The sequence below is a fragment of the Rhodamnia argentea genome, chromosome 8 (genome assembly GCF_020921035.1).
Source record: "Rhodamnia argentea isolate NSW1041297 chromosome 8, ASM2092103v1, whole genome shotgun sequence".
NCBI lineage: Eukaryota > Viridiplantae > Streptophyta > Magnoliopsida > Myrtales > Myrtaceae > Rhodamnia > Rhodamnia argentea.
Genome location: NC_063157.1, coordinates 4,814,027 through 4,830,000, shown reverse-complemented (window position 1 = coordinate 4,830,000; position 15,974 = coordinate 4,814,027). Strand labels below are relative to the sequence as shown.

At 39.7% G+C, this 15,974-nt stretch overlaps 1 protein-coding gene across 2 annotated transcripts; it reads left to right on the top strand.

Moving 5' to 3' along the window:
- The first annotated feature begins 2,535 nt into the window (after positions 1–2,535).
- On the top strand, positions 2,536–4,293 carry LOC115741375 (GATA transcription factor 5-like). Of its 2 annotated transcripts, XM_048283366.1 has the most exons (3): positions 2,536–3,182; positions 3,213–3,301; positions 3,399–4,293. In XM_048283366.1, the coding sequence occupies exons 1-3, from the start codon at positions 2,927–2,929 to the stop codon at positions 4,080–4,082; spliced, it is 1,029 nt and encodes a 342-aa protein (XP_048139323.1). In that variant the 5' UTR covers positions 2,536–2,926; the 3' UTR covers positions 4,083–4,293. The 2 variants fall into 2 exon arrangements, with proteins under 2 accessions (XP_048139323.1, XP_030531109.1); XM_030675249.2 differs by having other exon boundaries at positions 2,539–3,301.
- The last annotated feature ends 11,681 nt before the right edge of the window (positions 4,294–15,974 follow it).

The following is a 15,974-nucleotide window of genomic DNA, read 5'->3' as shown; positions in this document are numbered from 1 at the left end:
CGTCCAAAATAGTCAAGACAAACAGGCCGTTAGTCATCTCAAATTTGGAGTTGCGTGTGATTAGCATTAAGGACCACCAGTTATTTCCTAATGCATTGGTGTAGTCATGTACAAACATTGTCGGAGCCTACACAACGAGTAATTAGCACGATAACGGTCGACAATTAATTACAGAACAACTATGCACGTTGTTAAATAATCTAGTTTCCATGTGCGCGAAATTACCTATGAACTTTATATTTATATATTCTTTTTTCTTACTTGATAATTTAAGATTTTGGATTGAACGTTCGAGCTCGAGAGGTCCCCCGAGATCATGATGCTCTTTCTTCAAGCGATGTCTAATTGTCATCTTCATTTTGGGGACAAAAGCTGGATGAATTTTCATTTGGTCTCGTAACTTTTCACTCTCTTTGCTTCCAAGAGTTGTCTGGTCCCCAGACTTGTTGTCCACTAGCTTATGACCCTTTGATGATCTAATCGTTTTAGAGCGGCAAAGACCGATGATTTGAATTTCAGTGGGCATGTCTTACGTGAAAAAAACCTAATTGTAGGTGGACCAGAGACCGGCCACGGGCAATTGACGATAGGGATGCAAGAGATAGGGAGACCGACCGCGCACGAGAGAGAGAGAGAGGGAATAAGCAATGAGAATAATTTCTATTTTCTGTTTCTATTCTAAAAATAGGAAAGTAGAATATTTTTACTTCTTATTTGTGTCCCAAATCTATTTCTAGATAAAAAAAATTTGTTCCGGAAATAGAAAAATGAAATTGTATTACCAAACGAATTTCTGCTCCAAACCCGTTTCGGGAACAGAAAAATAGAAAAATAGAGAAATAGAAGTATTGTCATGCGCGCCTTAAATAACCGATGGAAACCACTAAGAAGTCGGATTTTTCTTTCCTTTTTTTTTTTTTTTGTTTGGCATATGTTATGTTTGAATGTTGATGAGTCCCACCTTTAGGATTGACTTTGCGGGGTGATCATGCATACGCACATAAAAAAGCGTTCGTCCATTTGCACTTGGCATTTTTTTCAAATTTTGAAATGCTAGAGGCGGCATCGAAATAAAAAAACAAAAATTGTCACAAGGGCTCTTGTGATTAGACAGTTTACAAGCTTGTGATGGGAACAATGTCAATTAAATTCTTTGGACCAACAAAAAAAAAAATGTCAATTAAATTCCAATAAATGATGGGAACAATGTGATTCCATTGTTGTCACATGGAAATTTTTTTTTTCTAAGGTTTAAATCAATGTCGCGCCTTCTCTCGAAGACTATTGAGTTATGTCAACACCAACCGTAATTTGCAAAATTGGGTAACATATAATCGAGCTTCAGCCATTGCATTTGAATGCCGTATTTGCTTGGATGGCCAAAAAAGAAGAAGAAGAAGAAGAAGATGCCGTGTTTAGTCAGTATCAAATTATTAACCTACCAAAAAAAAAAAAAAGACCCTTGTTTGTAACGTGTAATATTCAACGATTTTTCGGTTCAACGAGCGACTTGTTCTTCAAATGAGATAAGTTTTGAACTTGAAAAAAAAAACGAGGGAAAGGAAAGAAAAGGAAAGGGAGAATATCGGGGGACGCCGTACTCGAATTGGTTAGTAATATCTCGTGGTCATGTAGCAACCTTTTTCCCAGTAATTAAAGATCCACATGATCGGGAGCCAAGATAAATCTTTCCATTTCGACGTTTCGTACCTCATGCAATCCACAAATCTAGTATGTAAAGCAACGGCAGGCGTGGAGCTCTTGGAATCGAGGTGTGGCAATTGGCAAGCTAAGCAATTAGCATCGAAAATTTCAATTCGAGGGGACGGAATGTACCAAATTCGGGGCAAGACGAGATGGGACTAGATCCGATTATTTGAGGGCTAAAATGAGACGAAAACTTTTTCGAGGGGACGAAAGCGAGAGGAAAAGAAAAAATAGGAACCGAGTTTTTTTTTTTTTTGGGTTCTGGATCATTAGTTTGAATTAGAAAAAAAAAAACACATTAACGAGATTGAGGAGAGAGCGGAGCGGGAAAACGGAGACACGTCCAAAGCGAGCGGCCCCTCCCGGCAATCCTTTGAAATTTTAGTCAAAAGACATGATTTTTCCCCAACGCACCCAAAAAAATAATAATAATAATAAAAGAAAAATAAAAGAGAGGATAAAAAGTGGGCCGCTGTTGCCTTTTCTTAGATATTCACGACGACGTCACTCACATCTTTTATTATTATTATTATTATTTTTTTAACTTTTCTTTTTTTTAACTTTTACGTTGGTAGGCCGGACCGGACCGCCCCGCATGATTAGTCTCCTCGGACATCCGGCAGCAATTCCCAATTTTTTGTTAATACCCTTTTTGCCCTTCCCTTGCTTTTCTGCCCCGCCACGTCAGAAAGCGTTCAGAACAGAGAGGGATTTTTGGCCCCAAAAAAAAAAAAAAAACAAAATCAAAACCTTATTCATTGCGGAAAAAAGAAAGAGGTGGAGGAGAATCATATTTCTTGTCGAAAACCAAACGTTTCGTGCCTCAAAAAAACTTGCTCTTTCTTTCATTGCTGTCTCTGTAACGGAACGAGAAAATTTATTTTTGGTTAGTAAATGCAGACAGCGCAGGATTTGCAAAGCGGGACGAAAATGGCGAAAAGGAATCTCAAATTTTAGAGAGAGAGAGAGAGAGAGAGAGAGAAACGGGCCGTCTTAAATACATCACCCCCCCGCCTCCTCATTGAATGCTTTACCAAACTTGTGCACCCATTTTTGCCCCTTTCCTTCCATCTCTCTCTCTCTCTCTCTCTCTCTCTATCTGCAACCATTCTCTCTCTCTCTCTCTCTTTCTCTTCTTTGAAGGGAAGTTTTCCTTTTGACGACGGGTTTTGAGGGGGTCGTCGAATCGCGGGGCTGCGGAGGTAGGGGACCAACGGAAATGGAGTGCGTCGAAGCCGCTTTGAAGGCCGGGCTTGGCAAGGATGCGATGCTCGTGAAGCTGATGAGGCCGCGCGCCTTCTCCGACGACCTCCTGTCGTTCAATTCTCACGGCGGCGCTGCCCCCAACGACGGCGGCTGCGACGGCGACGACTTCGTGGACGACTTCTTCGACTTCTCCAACGACGACGCCTTCGCCGAGCAAGAGGAGGAAGCGACGAAAGAAGAGGCGGGCCACGAGCAGCAGCTACCCCAGAAGCAGAAGCAGAAGCGGGAGCGGGAGCGGGAGCGGGAGCCCCACGACGGCACCGGCGAGAACGCTGCGTCTGTCTCGGCCGGACAAGAGGACGACTTGGGTCTCGCACCACACCTTCCGGTACTGTGCTGTATTGAATTCCTCCGTTAACGTACAAAATCGGTTCTTCACGGCCCTTCCGGCGTCGTTCCTGACCGAAAGGTGCGATTTTTTACAGGCGGAGGATTTAGCGGACCTCGAGTGGTTGTCGCATTTCGTGGAGGACTCGTTCTCCCACTTCTCCGAACCGCTTCCGGCCGGCGTCCTCCTCCAGAACCCCATAAAACGCGAGGACCGGTCCGAACCGGAATCGGAATCTTCTGGCTCGTCCAGACCTGGATTCACGACTCCGCTCCCCTCAAAAGCCCGGAGCAAGCGGTCCAGGACCGGCGGCCGGGTATGGTCCCTGGGTGTTCCCTCTCTCCCCGAGCCATCCTCGAGCTCCTCGTCCTCGACCACGGCGTCGTCGCCCTTGCTCTCGAGCCCCTGGTTTGTGCACCTCAACCGGAGCGGGAGCCTCGAGCCGGTCGAACCGGAGCCGTGGGACGCCGAGCCGCCGATGAAGAAGCAGAAGAAGCCTGCTGCTTCGGAGACGACCGGACCGGCGAGACGGTGCAGCCACTGCGGCGTGCAGAAGACCCCGCAGTGGAGGGCCGGCCCCAACGGGGCGAAGACGCTCTGCAACGCGTGCGGAGTCCGGTTCAAGTCGGGCCGGCTGTTCCCGGAGTACCGGCCCGCGTGTAGCCCCACATTTTGCAGCGAGTTGCACTCGAACCACCACCGCAAGGTGCTGGAGATGAGGCGCAAGAAGGAGCCGACGCCAGGTCAGCCCGAGCCCGGACGGGCCGTGCCCAGCTTTTGACGGCTGGTGTTTCTTGGAACTAGGAATTAGGGTCGATCCGAACCGGACACCCAGCCCGGTTCGGGCGGTAGTGGTAGGGGGGCAGGCAGATATGCTAGGGATGTTTTTAGGGCAGTCACAGGATTCTCGATGTACTAATTTTCCTTTACAGCTCCAATTTCAATATTTCAGACATTAGATTTCTTCTAAGAATTCGTTTTCCCTTGTCGCATTCTTTGTTCATCAGACAATCGATGGGGGGCGGGTTTGAAACGGTTCGGCAGTTCGAGAGCATGGATAACATGAATTCGTGCCGTCTTTTGATGTGTCGATGATGTTGGACTTGGCGTGGTGTGTCGTGCACCGGCCCGGACTTACTTTATTGGCTGTTTTGAGGAAATTCATGTAACATCGTGTGACCCGGTCTAGCGCCTAGATCCGAGCTTATAGAGTATTGACTATTCCTTTTGACTTCGATAGGTTGGGATTGATTTGAATTATGGGATGAGGTTGGTGGTGGAGGTGTCAACTTAGACTTAAAGAGTGGGTGGATGCTCCACGCCATATCTCTCTTTGACGTTACACGTTCTTTTCTTTTTGGCTTTGCCTAGAATCTCATGAGATCGGCCTAATCGAGCCGAGGTCATCCCGCGAATGCTTTCGGCCTCGCCCAAAGGGAAAAAAGAAAAATCGCTTGTCGAGTAACTTAAGACTAGCTAGAGCTTGTTCACGTACGTTGGAATTTAGTCTCTAAAAGTAAGTTTCAAACTGGGCAGGCGGCGATTCGACAAGGCGAGTCTTTATTCGACTTTCGAAAGTCTCTTGTCCATTAGACGTATTTGGAATAATTTCTTCTTCGTTTTTTTTTTTTGGGGCTTTCGACGTGGCATTATCATTAGTTGGAAACTGTGTGGAGGGTGTTTTGTTTGCTTTTCTAAGTCCAAGACGTGAGTTTGGTCATGTGTTTGTCCTGATTATGGGGGAGAGGCATGACCGCTCAAGATTTGAAAGTTATTCATTTGGCGCCATGAAATTGAATTCGAAGATGGGAAGGTGGTGGACCTTGTTATACAATAATTGACCAATCGAAGGCACCCCGGAAGAGTCAAAGCTATGTATTCAAAAATGACTGTAGAGAAAACCTATATATATATATATATATATATATATATATATATATATATATATATTAAGATAGCCTTTCGAGTCGCGATCGGTTGTTTATGTACTCGCGTGTCATTGGTAGGTAAGACGCAAGCCGAAAATTCACCTACTGAGATTGGCGAGACGGTTTGTGTATGTATTTATTTAAAAGACACGAACTAAATCTTTACACTGTGCTTACACAGGGCGTTGGTTCCACAAAGTAATAGGATGGATGAAAATAAGAACTAACGAGCACCCTTTTCTGGGAAAATTAAAGTACCGCATTGAGCCGTTGAAAAATCCAATGTCTCTTGATAATGTAGTTCATATGCTCTTTCTAAACTTAATTTTTCAAATCCGACTTTCTAACAAGATCATCGACCTCACTGGGATCGACCCGATTTTCTTCTTCGGGGCAAAAGGGGATCGACCCGAATGCCATTTGAATCGAATTCAAGAGGGGGAAATCGAGTTAGAATAAGACCTTCAAGTGAGGCCGAACCATTCATCTATAAACCATCTAAAATCCAAAATGAAGTATCCAGAGCGAGTGAAGGCGACGTGACAAATATAGAATCGTTGATTACAATGCAAAACGCCATATGCCTCAAGCCGTACGTGCTTTGGACTAGAAGTTGTCACATCCTCCTATTATTGGAGTAGCCACCACAATAAATTTGATAAAACCACCGTCGTCGCCGTCGGCACTTCCTTATCCTAAACATAAAAAGCTTCACATGCCGGTCCTTGCTCTAAAAAGAATTTTGGGGGCATTCCTATAGTCCAATAATGACTACCCACATTTTCCAAACTTTAATGATTCAATCCCTATTTAACCCTTGCAGATCCCCCCAAAAACAAAGTTCCCTTCACATGTCGACCATTCTAATGAGCTAGGGATATGATTACTAGAAGTCCTAACACTTGTCACGAAAATACAATCGAGTCTTAAAAGTTGTTAAGCTGATGCAATCGAGTCCTTTCGTTAACTCCCTCCAATTTGACAAACGAAAAATACCGACGTGGCTTTTTTTTAAATATTTTCTTTCTTGTACGTGACTAAAACGACTTCATTTTAGTCCGAATATGATTTTTATTATAATTTATGCTTAATTTAATTTTAAAATAAGCTTTAAAAAAAAAACAGAGCTATGGGAGCAAGGGCCTCACCTAGATCGGGCAAGGGTCGCCGGCCCACGACAGGGGCCCGGGGCCCCCGCCGACCATTTCCCACCATCGTCGACCCTTTCCGGCGGTTGTGTGACGCCTCACTCGTCGCTAGCTATGTGTGTGTATTTTAGCATATTTTTATAAATTGTTTTAAATAAAAAAATATATCAAAAATCAGATTCATATCAAAATGATATTGTTTTAGCCACGTCATCATCACGTAGGAGAGATAAAATATTTTAAAAAAGCCATGTCATCTTTTTCTATTTGTCAAATAGGACGAAGTTAACTGAAGGACTAGATTGCATCAATTTGACAAATTTTATGACTCGATTACACTTTTATGATAAATTTTAGGACTTCAAATGAACATATCTCAATGAGCTATGTCGACCATGGTTAGTAAACTCCTCGGTGTTGCTGCGAGAGTAACCATGCTGAGGTAATAATAAGTAGTTTCACTATACACGAGAAAGAAGTAAATTTCCGTGCACCATCAATTGATGCACGTGATTAGTAAATTTTTCCACTGGACAAAAAAGTAAATTTTAATATGGAACTTACATTCTCCTATTAAAAAAGAGTAAATATTAAACTCTCATTATACACGTGTACTCTATCTCGAATTAGCTCTCGATGACGATGGATAAGTGGATCGTACATTGCTATTTTCAATTTAGTTGCAACTACTTCCCAACGGCTATATAAAAAACGCATTTGTCTTAAAAAAATGGGATTAGCAATGTAATTGTCTGAAAATATCAAATCATATTTAGCCCCATTCGTAGTTAAAATAAATAATTGTGCACTAAACTTCAAGATGTCATTAAAAAAATCTTACTTATTTTTTTCAAAGTAAGAGCATCGGAGGCACGGCATTTTGGTTGTCATTTTCTGTCCACATTAGAGACATGACCTCACCCGGGCTACAATAGTTCCAACAAATTTCGAATTGGGCTAGTCGACCCACCATGAGAAATTTACCAAAAAGTCTTAAATCCATGTACGACGACAAATTCAATCCTAAACACTATAATTTCATTAATTTAGTCGTAAACCTTTTGACGATTTGATAATATAGTCCTTCAAGCTAGAAATAGCCAACGTGAACGAGTTTTGCAAAATTTAAAAAAATTATGATTTCTTTTCTTTTTTTTCCTTTCCTTTTCTCCCTATTTTCCTCTGTTGGTCATCATGGCCTCGGTGATGGCCAGCAAGAGTGTTGCGGCTCTCACTAGATCCGGGCAAGGGCTTGTGAAGACGTTTTGGCCATTGCATTGCCTCTAACCTCTGCCATCCAGATCCGAGGCCCTAGTGACAGTAGGAAATAAGGAAAAAAGGAAGAAAAGAAAAACAAAAAATATATAGATAGGAAACTAAAAGATAATTTGAAAATTACTAAACAATTGAGCAAATTGCTCACGTTAGCACTAAACGTGCATGTAGAATGACCACCTCAATGATTGTAGGCCAAAATTGGCTGAAAGGAGGGAAAAGTGTTAGAAAATTTATAAACCTATTACATTGGTGTCAATTTAGTCCTAAAATTTTAGACTTCTTGCTAGTTTTGGTCGAATATTGCTGACGTGGATGCCGGATGGCTGGCTGACGTTGAAGTGGATATTTTTAATAATATTTTAGTAATTTATAATTTTATTTATTTATTTTCCTTTCTTCTTGTTCCCTCTTTCCTCCGGTGGCCGGATAGGGTCGGCCTCACCAGATCTTGGAGGCTGACCCTCCCACTCGAGCTAGGGTAGCCTTGCTAGGCCACTGGAGGAAAGAGGAAAAAAAAAAAAAAAAAGAGAAAGGAAAAAAAAACTAGAATTAATAGAAAATTATTAAAATATTCACAACAACGTCGGCCGTGCCACGTAGGTTGGCCGGCGTCCACGTTCAGCCAAAATTAACGAGAAGGATTGAATTGGCTCTAAGTCAAAATATTTAGGACTAAATTAGCATCGTTAAAAGGTTTAGCATTAAATCGATATCAATGTAAAAGGTTTATGACTTTTCTTACACTTTTCCCGTAGAAAAACTGCATGCAAATAGTCAAAATATCTAGAATTTAATTAGACAAATAGAAAATTTTATGATTGAGTTGGTCATCATATAATATGTTTAGGACTTTCTGTATAATTATCCACGATCCAACCCAATATCCAATTTTGACCCCAAAAAAAAAAAAAAAAACAAAAAAACCCCCAATGTCGAACTAATGACGAGTATTTTGAGTGCGACATAACGAGTACATCATTAGATTCGGTCTTTAGATTTTTCCCAGATCAATTTGTGTATTGTTTTTTTTTTTATGGGTGCATTTTGCATGGATAGAATCTATGCATATTTAGGTAGAATAATGTCTGTGAGGTCTTCTGCAAACTGAGATTTTAACATAATTGCTGTTCATTATCTCGTTGGTCGTGTCCGCCGGCGAGAGATCGAATCACACATCTATGTGTTCCCTATGCCCTTTTATAAAACGTCTTCTCTTGAACAACAATGATAATGACATCTACTATGTACTTATGTATAAACATAATATATACTACATGCTATCTATGCTTTATATAGAAGATTAATTATTACTGCCGTCCCTTCACATTGTTGAGTGAAGACGAAGTGATCCCCAATATCCTCCGACTTAAATAAACTAATCTCCATGCAAAAAGATTTTTTTTTTTGTTGAAAACTAGCAGATAATGCCATCTTGACAGTTAATGCATGCCATCGATGAGAAACCCTAGTCCAGTGATGATGATGATGATGATGGAGACCGAAGTTGATGGGGATAATATCTTGATACTTAATTACGAGAGCTATTTGGAATAAGATACTTGCATCAACAAGAAATGCCGACACAGCATGGGCCGACCTATCGATTGTCGGGTCCATTTCGAGCAATCAATTAGTCCAACCGCAAAATGTTTTGAGGAGAAAAGAGAAGTTGATGCTGCTCCCAGATGATGAAAACGGCAACTCCTATCCTATTCGACATTGGAGATTTGTAAGCAACTGTCTCATTGAGAGTATCGAATCGGCTCGAACGGGACTCGTGTAAGCGGTGAAGTTTTCGAAAAAACAAAACAAGAGAGATGCGGTCCGAAGGCCATCGAAGAGAGAGAGAGAGAGACAGAGGGGCTCCAAAGCGTTCATTGTCATCTGCGTAAACAGAGTTACGATCCTTTTTAGGGCATACTTAGCTAATATAAATTCCTATTCTTAGTTTAGTATCGATCAAGTCACACCTAACGCTCACCAAGATAGGTACTCGCATTTATTAGGTCATTTTTTTGACATCACGCATGGAATGTTCGAGCCCAAGACAGGGCCTTGCAAGATTGGGCCACCAGATCATCCCATCCGCACAGAATTTCAAGTGAGCTCCCTCAAGTCCGGCTCGTTTGCAATTAGATACATGTTTAGCGGCAAGCACATATATCTTTGCCGTTGGTAGGCTGTGGTTCATACTTACCGTCGACATAAAGACACGAGCCCCCAGAAAACTAGAGTGCTTTTGACGTTTGAGCCCGTATTCTATTGGTGGTTTTGGTTTGGGCCTATGAAAAACTACTATTATATATAATCTCTTTCTCTTCTAATCTGTAATAGAAAAATGGAATGTGCTAATTATAGTGAAATCCTATGTTGGATATAGCCTTAATTTAAGAGCGAACCAAGATAAATCATGGCAGACTTAGGTCGAATGAGGTTGGAATTGATACATGCGGGCTATGGTGTATTCGGAATTGAACCCAAAATGCGGTCTGCCGATCTTGTACTTTGTTCTGAATTTAGAATCTTCTCCTTGGACTTAGCAAACCAAAAAGAAAAACAGAAAGTCGTTTCTAGATTACCTCACGATCGTTGTTTGATTCGATCAAAGAATAAACACGTGATCAAAATTCAAAAAGACGTTATTGCTAATTTTTCAAGCGCTCAAGTACGAAAAAGTTGGACAATGACTTTTCCCTACTTAGTTTTCCGACACAGCCCAATGGGCCCACGGCCTTTTTGCCTTTAAAAAGCTGTAATCACCCTTCAAACCCTAATGCTAAGACTCATTATTATAAGCAGCAATGGGTGACGTGTGTGCCTATTCCAAAGCACACCTTGTCTTTTTTTTTTTTTTTTTTTTGCGGTTGCTTTAATAATTTCTTCAAATCACATGTCTCAATCCGGTTATTTGTAGGCCCGTTAAATAGGTTGTCCGAGTCGGTTTCAGGTTGAGTCGAGGGAGGTACGGGGCATCAGAATGACGAACGTGAAACTGATTTTACTTGGTCCGAGCCTCGTTGAAGACCCATTCCACGTGACGTGCAACTTAGGCATAGAAGACGTCAGATTAATTAAGATGTGAATCAATTATAATTAGTTATGGAGCTAGGGAGTGGTGAGCTGCACACTTTGCATGTAGAAGTTTGACAGTGGATGACCTTGACCCTTGTCCAGCATATCCCTACATAAACAAATCTCATATGTATATTTAATGGGATACCTCCTTTTAGCCATATAGTTTAAGAAAAGTGATCTTTAGAAGATTATGATGGTTGAAAAAAATAATAATTTGACAACCATAACAAATAGAATTATCTATAATCAGCATCTATCTCTTGTGCAAGTCGTGTGTTTATTTAAATATTAAACTAGCCATTCATCTAAAGCTCAAATTTTTTGAACGGTTGACAGTGATCTAATAAAATTTTATACCGTGATTGAACATGCATAAGGTCTAACGTTATTTGTACTGAAAATAGTCATGACTATAAAACTAATCATAGCGTGCTCCAGTGAAATTCGATATTGCAATTCTTGAACCCACTAAGAAAAGATCATATATGCATGGTTATCGAGTACATAAACTGCGGCTCCATGATTGAAAAGTCAAGGACCATATCTTTCTATGTATCCACTAGTTCTAGCACCATCCTGTGAAAATGGACATCCATCAATCATGATGAGAGCATTGGACAGATTTTTTTTCCTCTTTTCTTTTCCAAAAAAAAAAATAGTAAAATTGAGAAAAAGGGTTTTGTTGGGTGAGGTCACAAATGACCAGGCATGAAGTAAGCAGGCTAGCCGCCATGTCTCTAGACCTTCGAGACCATTACTTAATACTCTTTTCTCTTTAACCTTAATCTCTCCTACATGGTTATTAAAAAATATTATCATCTTTGTATGTTAATTAAACTCTCTCTCTCTCTCTCTCTCTCTCTATGATGTTCATCACCTTGTCCCCTTGTTAATTTCCGTAAATAACGTATTTATGTATTTATTTACCTCATTGACCGTTAAATTTTAAGCTAGTAGCTTCATGATTTGTTGCATAAATTCCACTTGTAAAAAGGTATGACAACGTAGATGTAAGGGGGGAAATTACCCCATCGGTTTTTAATATATTACATTGATAACGATTTAGATCTAAACTTTTCAATTACTAATGATACTATTTTTTGTTGTTGTTGTTTGATTCTATTATATCCTATTTTAGTATACAAACTATACTGTGTGTGCTATGTGAAACCATGCTCTCTCCTCATGCGTCTCCATCCCACTCCTCCCAAAGGTGGGGATTCGAAACCCCCACCCCTCCTTTTTTGAAATGGGAAGAGTGGCCACTAGGGCACTCCCCCAATGGTTATGTTACTAATTAAGTCTTGAAACTTTGTACGAAGTTTCAATGTAGTATTTCTAGCTAATTTTTCCCAAAACATGATAAGGCGGCAGTGTGCTGAGTAGGACAAAAATATCGATGATTGAACTATTACATCATCGATTTTCGGTAAAAATCGATCAAAATGATTGTATTGAAATTTTGCGTAGAGTTTCAGGACTTAATTAGTAAGATTGAAAAGTTTAGGATGGAATCAGCATGCCCACAACATGTTTAAGATTGATTGGATTGGCGGCGGGGTTTTCAAGCTGGACGTGTAGATTAGGTCAAACTAAAGTAACATATGTTATTTGAGAACCGTGTGCGAACAAGTTTTTTTTTTTTTGTTTCCCTTTTGTAGGTGAGAACTCTGGCGGCCAGGCCAATCAAATGGAAGGACAAAATGGAAAATCAGCAATTGTCTCGGTGGTCCCATTGTGTTCTTGGGGGCTATCGTTAGACCTCAAAAGTGGGAGCTTGGTTGGTTCCTCTTAGTGGTCACCTAAGATTGAAAAATGCCAATCCAGCGTTGTTAGGTCCACTTGTTCGGCGGAGAAATAAACGCCCATTGTATTTTCATTGAAAAGGAAGTAAATGCCAATCCAACGTTATTAGGTCCCGTTTGTTTCGTGAAAAAAAAAAAAACATATTTTTGTTTAAATGATTGCTTGGCATGATTAGCCAATGAAAAATGTTTTCATTATCGATAACAATTTATATCTAAATATTTTCATAAGCAATATAAATATTTTTCGTATTATTTTTAGGAAAATATCTTTCAAATCATTCTCTCTCTTTTTTCGCGAAAGAAATGTAGCATATAATAAACCGATGGGTGAAAGCCATTTCGGAAGGTCTAAAAAGGATACGACACTTACAAGCTTTGAAAAAAACAATAGGGTTTTATGAGCTTATACCATATTGATTTTATCAATCAATATGATACGTTGTTGAATCATGTCAATGAGAGAACATAGTCGATTAAACGCTTTGACTTTGAATTCATTTTGTGGAAGTTGTTACCAACTTTTATTCGGCTTATTTTTGCTTTTTACCCGAATTGGAAACGTTTGTTTGCACGTAGAACTTGAAATTTTGCCACAATAGGTTTGAAAGATATAACATCTAATGTGGGTGGAAGTTGGTTTTTTTCATAATAATTTTGTCTTGGATGATGTTTCATGGTGTTCGTGGGGCTAACGTTTGACGTGTTCCACTTTCTCAATGCAATGTCAGGCTTTCAAATAAGCAAAAGAAGTCACCCTTTCAAAAGGTGGGTCGGCCTCATACTAAATATTATCCATCATTGGCTAATTTGACAATCTAGCCTAGTATGAGTATGTGATTTTTGAAGAAATTAAGAGGTTAATCGCATGCATTTTCGTTCGAAGTCGTTGGAAGATATATAAAGAGAAAATATATGTTCCTGTATATCTTGCGATGAGAGGATACAAGGTGCTATACGAAACTCTAGTTATGGTGATGGAATCTCTGGTGAATCCTATGTAATTGTAATCTAAGATTGCTATTTAACTCAATGTACAGACGTACTAAAGTGATCATATGAATGTGTAATATAAAACTGGAATCAACATCGGTCGTTCTACGTAGTACGACCGACGTTGACGTGAATGATATCTGTAATTTCTTTTTTAAATTTTCTAAATTGTTATTTGAAGGCCTCGATGCAAATGCGTGCTCATATTTTTTTTTTTAAAATTTTTTTTGTGGCCATACCGTATAAGATAGTCAACGTCTACGTGAGTTAAACTGTTTAAGACTAAATTAGCTAAATTGAAAACGTTATAATTGAATTGGTCACCATAAAATAAGTTTAGGACAATTCTCTTCGAAAGTGGATGCAGGAGGTTTTATATATTATCCGTTCTTTTGGGACGTGGGAGATTCAATTCTTTTTTTGTTTTTTATGATCCAGGATCCGCTAGTCGTAATCGAGCCCACTCACCAGCCACCCTTTGGGCGGGGCGAAGGCCCTTTCCGACAAGCAACTATACCTAGAGAGAGGCTGGTCCCGCAGCTCACCAGCAAAGGCCCCCCACTTAAGTTCGAGAAATGCGTTGAGAGAGTTTCGAATCCCTAACCGTGCCTTAGCCGGCGCCAAAGGGTTTGATTCTCACCAAACACGCCATGCCCGTGGTGGGTAATTCAATTCTTTTGGCACCTCGTTCAACTCTTTTTTTATGCAATTATTAAGGGTCACGGTTATGTTTTCTTGTATCGAAAATGAAACATCTCATGTAATTAATTTCTCTTCGTGTCGGTTGATATTTTGTTCATTTCGTTTTCAAGTGCCACGTCTAAATTGAAATGTCAAAGAGGCATTAGTCATTGATTGGAATCTAACAGCGACTTATTAAGGAGATTATTGTTCCCCCAGTCGTACCTTTTTGTTTTGTTGAGACCCGAAATTGAAAACAACAAGGAATTTGTCTTAGCTAGAGAGGAAATTATTGATATACATAAATGCTGTCCAGCGTTTCAAACTTGAAAAATTTAATAAGCGGATGTACTTTTCTTTGTCATTTGTGTGATTAAATTATTAATAGATCAGTCTGTCAGATTTTCAACATTCTCAGGCGCTTTAAAAATGTCCATAGAGAGTTAAATTTGAAAAGGCTATATTGCAAATGCAATTATACAGTTTTTTTTCTTCTGGCAACCATTGTGTCAATGATCAACATAGATCACGAGAGAGCAAAGTTGTGGATGTGTAAAATTACAGAAAAAGATTGATCTTATCGAGCAACGCACGAACTTTTTAAAGATCTTATCCATGAAAGTGAAGAAAGTCGGAATACACGTGCATAGCCACGAGAAAGGAAAATGACAACAACGTACAATAATCTGTATTTTGACTTCACAATGAGCGCTGATGAATAAGACATTGGCGGAATTTCAATCCGAGAATCGGAGGTCATCTGTGTGGATCAAACTGATGGCTTGAAAATTGTATTGGATCGGAGTTACATGTGCAAGTTAGAGGCTGTTCGTAAGGCTTACCAAATCTTTCACGACTTTTTAGATGGCCGAGTCTCCGGGCATCCTACGCTTTTGAATCGTCAAAAGATAAAATAATAATAATAATAATTGTATTTACTCATCTTTCTGCTGAGCTTTGGTTTGACTGCAATCTTATTACAGATATCCAAACTTATCAGAACCACCTAATCCTATACAGTGATGGCCCTGATTGACCTTGATATGACGTCCTCACGACAAGGACGCGTTCTTATCATATGCATCCGAGTTACGTACTAATCATAAAGCAAATGGGCATGCGAATTTGCGTCTCGTGTCTACAAATTTAGATTTCATTTTTATATATGTAAATTTTAATAAATATCATAAGATTATTGGTAAAAAGATTAACATGTACTTTTTTTTTAGATAATTTATCGATGACCATCAGCACTTTTATGAAATTACCAATTTTCTTTGTCGTTTGCAAAGTCCAAAATTTTTGTACTAAGTTACCATTTTTATTTGTATAATTTACTAACACTCTCGATTTTATCAAGATAAGAAAAGGCAGCCGGTTCATAAAATCATCAGTAAGTTACCAACACGTTACCGGGAAATTAAGCGACCCATCCATAGTTTTTTGACCGTTCTCAACTTTTTTTTTCAGAAATTTATTAGCACGACAAAAGAATCCATTTTATAATTTTAATCACCGGTTAGAACAAGGTTAAAAAAAGAGCTTAGTATAGTAATAGCTCGTTTTGCCATTACAACATTTTCAAAGCACAGTCGGTATGAATTAAGCGGTTGACTTGAGGGTCAAAACTCTCGAGGGGTTTTGCCAAGTTTCACCAGCCTTATTAGGGTTTCACATGAACTAATATTAGCAATTTTTTTTTTCATGCAAGCTATGGTTTAGCAAGAATTATCAGGACCTTTTCAGCTTCTGAAGATGCAAAATT